The sequence below is a fragment of the Canis aureus genome, chromosome X (genome assembly GCF_053574225.1).
Source record: "Canis aureus isolate CA01 chromosome X, VMU_Caureus_v.1.0, whole genome shotgun sequence".
NCBI classification, from domain to species: domain Eukaryota; kingdom Metazoa; phylum Chordata; class Mammalia; order Carnivora; family Canidae; genus Canis; species Canis aureus.
Window position 1 is genome coordinate 113,310,257 of NC_135649.1, and position 8,391 is coordinate 113,318,647.

General features: G+C 39.4%; 1 protein-coding gene across 2 annotated transcripts in view; it reads right to left on the reverse strand.

Moving 5' to 3' along the window:
- MOSPD2 (motile sperm domain containing 2) overlaps positions 1-8,352 on the reverse strand; it is a 53,131-nt gene extending 44,779 nt beyond the window's left edge. The window contains exons 1-2 of one of the 2 annotated variants that reach the window (XM_077888187.1): positions 8,045-8,351; positions 7,819-7,888 (exon numbers count right to left, since the gene is read on the reverse strand). In XM_077888187.1, coding sequence (XP_077744313.1) covers positions 7,819-7,888; positions 8,045-8,053 — 79 coding nt within the window. In that variant the 5' untranslated portion in view covers positions 8,054-8,351. Of the gene's footprint in view, positions 1-7,818; positions 7,889-8,044 lie in introns of both variants that reach the window. The other variant, XM_077888185.1, reaches the window with a different exon arrangement.
- Positions 8,353-8,391: the final 39 nt, after the last annotated feature.

The window sequence follows — 8,391 nt, forward strand, 5'->3', positions numbered from 1 at the left end:
GGGAGACAAACCATAAGAGATTCTTAATCATAAGAAACAAACTGAGGATTGCTGGAGGGGAGGTGGATAGAGGGATGGGGTAACTAGGTGATGGACATTAAGCCTTAATAGCTTGATATAATGAGCACTGCGTATTATTTAAGACTGATGAATCACTGAACTCTACCTCTGAAATTAATAATACACTACACATTAATTAATTGGATTAATAAATATATGTAAAAACTTACAATCTTATATTCTCTATGATAGAGGCTTGGTATTTTTAGATATGTAAAATAAAGACAAAAATTGATAAACTCCTAAAATCTTGTCCTCTTATTCTGATCATGACAATTTTAAAAGGTTAAACTTGAGAAGGTTAAAGATGGAACAAAATTTAAGAAAATCAAGTGCCTATCTACCTATCTTTTAAAAGCTGTCACTATTGGAGGCTAACACATAATTCATTAGCTCTGAGGGCTAATTTATGGTCTCCCACCACATGCTAGCTCAAAATGGAGCTAGGTTATTAAAGATGCAAAGATGAATAAAACCTGAGTGGATCCCTTGGTGGTTCATAATCTAGAGAGCTTATGTAAAACTTCCAATAGTGTAGTTACACTTTAAATGTCATTTTCCTTCCATTCTTCCTCTCCAGAGAAGGCAGTTGGTAAGGACAATCCCTGTTCTATGTACCCTTTACCTATAGAGGTTCCTTCCAGTCACTGGTAATCATCCTGTCCTTGAAATTGTCTCAGAGATCATCCTGGTTCTTCTACTTCTCTAATCACTTTTTCTCTTTCAGCCTAATAAAATAAAGGCATTCTTCAAGGTTAATTGCTTAATGGAAAAAAGAGAAGACAAAGACATTAAAGAAAATCTGTAGGTTATACTTAAGATGAAACAATAATGATCCCAGATGCAAGATCTGAAACAAAGGATAAAACAACAAACAAAACCCCAAACTAGCAAACCAGAAGTAGAAGAAAACTTCTTCATTTTTCATAAAGGATATCTACAGAGATATTTGATGGTGACATGTTTGAGGCTATCTTTCTCAGATCAGGAATAAGAAAAGTTGGCTTTTATTACTGCTTCAATTCAACAGTGTTCTAAAGGATCCAGCCAGTGTAAAGTGAAAGCATTTAAAGTTGTAAGAATTGGGAAGTCAGAAAGAAAATTGTCATTATTTCAAGGTGATATCATGGTCTACACAGAAATTCTAAACTAATCTAGGGATAAATTATTGAAATTAATAAGAGTTGGTAAGGCTTTCCAATTGGATATTAATGTAAAAAAGTCAAATGTACTTTCTGTTAACCACAAACAATCGTTTAGAAGAGAAATTCTTAAGAGATACCATTTAAGCAACCGCAGAAATAAAACATGTAAGTACCCAGAAATAAATTTAACAAAAGCGAGTTAACCTTTATGGAGAAAATTACAAATCTTTCAATACGGAAGAGTTTAGCAGTTACACCAGGTTCTTAAATAGGAAGACACAACCCTGATGATGTCAAGCCTCCCAGCATTGGTTTTCTGATTCAACACAATTCCATTTGAAATCCCAACAATAGTTGTTTTTTTGCAGAAACACGGTAAACTGACTCTATAATTTGTATGGAAGAACAAAGGGACAAGAGCCTGAAGAAGTGATTTTCATGGAGCAGAAACCAAATGGTCCATAAAGATATGAAGAAATGCTCAATCTCATTGGTACCCAAAGAAATGCAAGTTAAAACCAAAATGAGATATCCCTACACCCTAATCAGATGGGCAAATATTAAAAAAAAAACCACTACCACCACCAAATTTTAGAGTGTGGAAAAACAAGGACACTCACGAATTTCTGGCTAAAATGAAAACTGGTATAATCACTTTGGGAAATAGTTCAGTATTACCTAGCAGAGTTGAAGATGTGCCTCATCTATAACCCACACATTTCACTGTTGGGTGCAAACCTTAGAGCAGCAGCAGTTCTCAAACTTCTTGATCCCAGGGCCCCTTTTATGCTCTTGAAAATAACTGAGGACTCCAAAGAGCTTTTTATTTATATGGGTTATATTTACCAGTAGTTACTCTATTAGGTATTAGAATTGAGGAAAGTTTTAAACATGAGAACACACAAGCACACATTCTATCAGCTGTCAGAGCAATGACATCACCACATGCCATGTGAACTCTGGAAAATGCCACTGTATGCTTGTGAGAGAATGACAGTGAAAAAGGAAAATGATACTTTGATGTTATTATAAAAGTTGTTTTGACCTCTCAAGCTCCTTGAAATGGTCTCAAGGAACTAAAGTTCCTGGACCAACTTTGAGGACCACTGCCCTAGAGAAAGTCTAGGCACCAGACATATTTAAAAATGTTTGTAGTAGTATTGCACATGACAGCAAAATCTAGAAACAATCCCAAATCCATCAACTGATATTTTCATTCCCCGCACTACTACACAGCTATAAAAAGCAATCAATTCCATTTATGTTTGACAATATGAATGACTCTTGAGTAATAGAAGCAAGTCATGGAAAAATATATTCAGCTTTTATTTAAAGTTAAAAAACAGCTAAACTTAATGAAGTACTGGTGAAGGATACATCATAGGTGGTAAAGCTAATGAAAAGCAAGAGAATGAGTAACATCAAATGCAGGACAAGTCACTGCCCCTGAATGGCAGGGCTAGGAGTACACAGGAAGCTCTACTTCTTTGGCTGAGTGATAAGTATATGGGTATTCACTTCATTCATGTTTCATACAGTTTGTACTTAAAAGATATTTCAAGGGGCGCCTGGGTGGCTCAGTTGTTTAAGTGTCTGCCTTCAGCTCAGTTGGGTCCTATGGGCTTCCTGTCCTGTTCAGTGAGGAGTCTGCTTCTCCCTCTGCCCCTCCCCCTGCTCCTTCTCTTTCTCTCTCTCTCTCTCTCTCTGCCCCCCTCTCAAATAAATAAATAAAATCTTTAAAATGAGATATTTCAAATTGTAAAAAATAATAAATCAAGACAAAACAAAAATTAAAGGACTAGGAAATTATCGGACGAGAGAAAATTACTTAACTTAACAGCAATGAAAGAAACCACAAAGGATTGGGTAGTTTTCAATATATTAAAAACATGAAAAAAGTGGAAGTGACATAAACAAGAGAAGTTCAAACCAGCTGTAGAAGCCATAGTGATGAAAAAAATTTAAACTACAAATCGATGCAAATACATGAAAAGACGTTTACTCTCACTAGTAACTAGATGCAAACTGAAACAAAGAACCCTCAGTTAAGGAATGACGACGACAAGACAAGTGGGTAAGGCTGTGGTGAGGTTAACACTATCACACATGCTGGTGGGAATGAATCTCGGTGCAACTTCTGGGCAGGAAAAGGCAACACATATATGAAGTATCTTAAAAATATTCATACTCTTGAAACCAATGATTCTACTTCTAGACATGAATCTTAAGGAAACAATCTAAACTACTGCACAAAAAACCATATTAACAAAAAACTGGAAAAAATCTAAATATCCAAATAGGGAGTATTTAAGATAAAAGAAAATGATCTCTTATTTATTGAACTAAGTATTAAATAGTAATGTAAAACAGTTTACATCATCAATATCGGAAAATAAAATTGATCGTGTCAATTAAAAAAGGCAAGCCCTAAAATTACATACACAATAGTCTTTTAACTACTCTTTAAATTTTTAACACATAGGAAAAAAAGACTGAGGACACCTGGCTGGCTCAGTTGGTTAAGTGTCTGACTCTTAATCTTGGCTCAGGTCTCCATCCCAGGATCATGAGCTCAAGCATCGCATTGAGCTCCACACTGGGTGTGGAGCCTATTAAAAAAACAAAAACAAAATGGAAAAAATGCATCCACTGTTAGCAGAGCTATCTCTGGATAGTAAGCTTATGGGGGACTCTTTGGGCTTTTTTGGTATCATCCAAATTCATTTAAATGAATTCATATACTTGTAAAGTCAAAAAACAAACCTAAAATAAGAAAGCCCACCAACCCCTCAACTGCTTTCCAAACTCACTAAAGTAGAAACATCGCTTTTGTTCAAAGCTCTCTACACTACATTCCCAGCTGTCTTTAGTGGGTGTGCTTACCCTCCTTAAGGTTCATCAAGGTGGACCCCCCATGGCTTCCAGACCATGTTCTGTACCTTCTCACTACAGTGCCTTAGCTCAGAATATCTGATCCATCTGGATCATATTCTCTACCTGGCCAAATTCAAACATTTTCCAAAGTTCATGAGAAACACCACCTTTTTTTTTTTCTTCAAGATTTTATTTATTTAATAGAGAAATAGAGACAGAGAGCACAAGCAGGAGGAGCAGGAGAGGGAGAGGGAGAGGGAGAAGCAGGCTCTCCAGTGAGAAGGGAGCCAGACTTTGGGCTAGATCCCAGGACCCTAGGATCCTGATGGGATCTGAAGGCAGATGCTTCACCAACTGAGCCACCCAGGTGCCCCAAAAACACCACCTTTTTTATGAAGTTTTTTCTCACTCCTTGCTAACCCAATCACCCCAACCACGTGTGATTTTTTTCCTTGTCTTTGACTTCTACGGAAATGATTTTAGCACTCTTATTCCTCTTGATACAATTTGCCTGAATTCTAATAGCTCTGTTTTAACACCTCTACTAGATTGTAGTAGGTCAGGAAGAGGCTCTATCCTTCTTCACTTCTTTCTCCACTATTAACACACTGCTTCCCAGAATTAAGCGCAGAATGAGTATTTGAGGAACCAAATAAATTACTGTCACAAGAGAGTAGTCTCTTGCCTTGGCCACCAGAAGGAGGAAGAGAGAACGGGAAATGCTCCTCATTTGAGACTCAGCATGGAATTTCTCACAGAAACAAGGAGGAAAAAAAGGACCATTTGTAATGCATAAAACAATTATGCACTTTTATTCCTTTTGCCAGCTACAAATCTATCCATAATTGGCAACTTAATTTTAAGGAAACAAAAATGTGCTTGGAATTCCCAAGAACCTACCTCCAAAAGGGTTTCTGGAGTACAGCCAGTGCTTAAAGTGACATATTTGCAGATAATTATTTTCCTTCAGGAAAAACATCACATGTTTGCTCAAGTCAGCTTAAGCCTCTTTTGAAACAAAAAAAATGGTAGTGAAAATAGAAAGGGTGAAGTGAAAGACAAAGGAAGAAGGAAAGTGCAGGTTCTCTAAGCACTTGAGTTAATTTCTAAAAAGGAAACCTGAAAGGGTGAACACAAGCAGATCAAAACTACCTTTTTACCATTTTTCCTACTTTCCTACTTTGAGATGCAGTATCTCAAGAAACATACTTTAAAGGGAGAAAGTCTTCACAGGTTTTTATTTTTCTTTCCCGAGCAAGTCTTTAATTAAATTAGTATTTACAATACCTGTTCAGATAACCTGCTCACATGCATTCACATGTACCTGAATGTGTATATTTCAGGTCAAAACCCTCCTTATACTTAATGCATTCAGTGCTCTCCTTTGAAAGAATGCTCATCTTTATGAAACATATTGTGAGGGCTGCTCTTTGCCAGACTTTGGGGAGAGGGGTGGAGAGTCAGGACGACTCATAATGCAGACTTGGATTAATCTCCCTATATATGTATTTAAGCATTGCTATATTGAGTATATATTGAAAACTGTGCAAGGTATACAGAGGTGAGTCAGTCCCCGCTCTTAATGTCCACAGGTTGCCCCAGACCCGTATACATTCTACGGAGGAAATGAACAATAAGCAAGTAAACAAATGAACACAATAATTACAGGTTATGGTAAGAGCTGTAAAGGAGACAAAATAAACAAGACAGGGAGGCTATTTGATAATCAGTAAAGGCCTCTCAGATACATTTATGCCAAGATGGAAAAGAAAAAAAGGACCTAGCTGTGCACACTATCTGGACAAGAGCTTTCCAAACAAAGAGAAGTGGAAAGGTCCCAAGATAAAAACAGATTCAGTCTGTTGGAAGAACATAAAAGAAGCAGTGTGGCTGGTCATGTTTTTCAAACTGTGGATCACTGCAACACGGAGTCATAGGTTTTCAGAATAAGTATTCTTTAATGAACTTTTGCTCCAGTTATGTGTATATGTGTGAGTGTGTCCTAGTTTGCAATGTGTGATATGTTACTTACTGTGGGCAGCGGTGAAATCTGTACTAAACAAGGAGAGTAGTTACAGATTAGGATGGAAGGGTGGGCAAGAACTACAGCATGCATGGCCTTGCATTGTAGGCCACCATAAGGAATTGAGATTTTTATTCTAAACACAATGTGATTGTATTGAAGACTTTCAAGTTGGGGAGTGATATGATCTAATTCAACACAATGGTGTTGCCTAAAGATTTTCACTATGGTGAAATTCAGAAAACTAGCTCAGGCCTAGCCACTAAGACCAAGGATTTGGAGCAAATCACTTAATCTCTCTAGATCTTACTTTCTTCATTTTAAAAATGAGAAGGCTGGACTAAGATAACTTACTATCTTCTCTATTGCTAAACTTCTATGACTATATATATATATATATATATACACACACACACATATATGTATACATATATACATACATACACATGTATACATATATCCTGCTTCCTTTGTTGGGCATAAGTACATGACTATTGGGAAGACACTAGTGCATTAGGTCAAGTTTTGGGTTACTTCTTAAAATACTATACACCATGTAACTCTAAGAATTACATTTCTATAGAAAGCAATTTTAGAATTATCTCTTTCCTGGAACCAGCTATATTATTTAAATGAGATCTCTGGGCTAAAAGTGAATCAAGTGCTTTTGCAACTCTCTAGTGCAAAGTTTGGGATGTAAAGGAAATTGACAGGGAGGATGAAAAGATTTAGTGACCAGGTTATCTGGAACACATTTCCTTATTTGTTCTAGGTCATCACTGACATTTAATCTAGGGCATTCTAAAGTTGCAGAGAACCTCTGCTGAGCCCTAAAGTTAAGATGCAGAAGCTTAACCCCTTCTACAGCAATCAAAATGACTTGAGACAAAATATTCGTTGAGAGCCTACAATAGGTTAACCGCATGCTAGACAGTCAGATATGTTTTTTCAGTTAATTATCCTAACCTAATTATTCATATTTCACAGATAAGAAACAGGGGCTTAGAAAAGACAACAAAGCTATTAAGTGGCAGGGTCAAGATTCAACATTTCAGACTTATAATAAATTATCCTGCAAGTTTAAAAAAATCACTATACAAGGATTAAGCCATCAGTTTCAAGTATCTGGGACATTTGTCCAACCATATGAACACATAATGTTCAACCAATAAATCAATTCTGGACTTTGGTATAGGTGCTTTAGCTAGGTGCAGTGTAGGATGAAAGAGAACTTGTTCCAGCACTGGAAGGCCTACTCCGTGGGTAGCATACTGGGTTGTATGAAGTGGAATCAGGCAAAATATCTAAGGAATTTGTATTCCCAATTAAGTACACGTGAATAGCATTATGGCCGTTTCCAGATTCTTTTTCTCTATTGTTGCTGGTGAAAGGTCAGCAGAGAAACTGCACTGGACAGTGTCACCTGTGCCGTGGGCCTTGAAAGTGTCCTGCAAGTTCCAAAACTCGAGATGCTAGAAACTCACCAATTTCCAACTTACATTAACCCTTTAGGAAGCAATGGGCGTATCACCTGCCCAATTGGAGCAGCGTGGATGGCGTGTATGGAGAAGAAAACCTTGGGAACGTGTAGGGCATTATCCGTGTGAGGGTCGAAATGGTCCCTAAAGCCTTTCCCCAGAGACACCTGCAAAGATCTTTGCAAAGTTAGGGACCGTCGCTGCACACCTGCCTCAACATCGAGAACGCGGTACCCACCTGTCACATATTCGGCTTCGAATCTCCGCCGGGTCTCAGAGATGAGCTTGGCTTTATTCTGGGCGTGATACTGAAAGGGAGACACGAAGGGACGCTTAGATACCACGCGCACCATCCCGCTTCCCTTCAGCCCAGCCCACCTGCACCTGGGCGCACGGCCCCCGGGCTTCAGAGGAAGCTTCCGGGTCTGGGGGGACGGCCGGCAGCCGTGTGGTCGCCCCCTCACCTCGGCCATGGTCGCGGGCGTGGACGAGATCTCGATCGCCGTGGCCACTTGCCCACCTGTCCGAAAATCTCATCACTGGCCCCGCGGGCCGGGAGGTAGAGAGGGAAGGGCGGGAGGTGGAGACGGTCGCGTGACACCGGGAGGCGGGCGGAAGCGTCGCCGCGTTGCCCAATCCAATGTGGCCGCCTGGGTGTGGAGGCGGAACCAGGCCCCAGCCTGGCTTTCCATTAGCTTCTCGTTTGCGCTCCGCTCCCTCGACGTCCCCTGCACTGCGGACCCGCCTCCGCCTACCGCCGGATCACGGGAGCTTCCCGCGCCGAGCTCCGCCCGAGCGAGCTGCGCCCGCC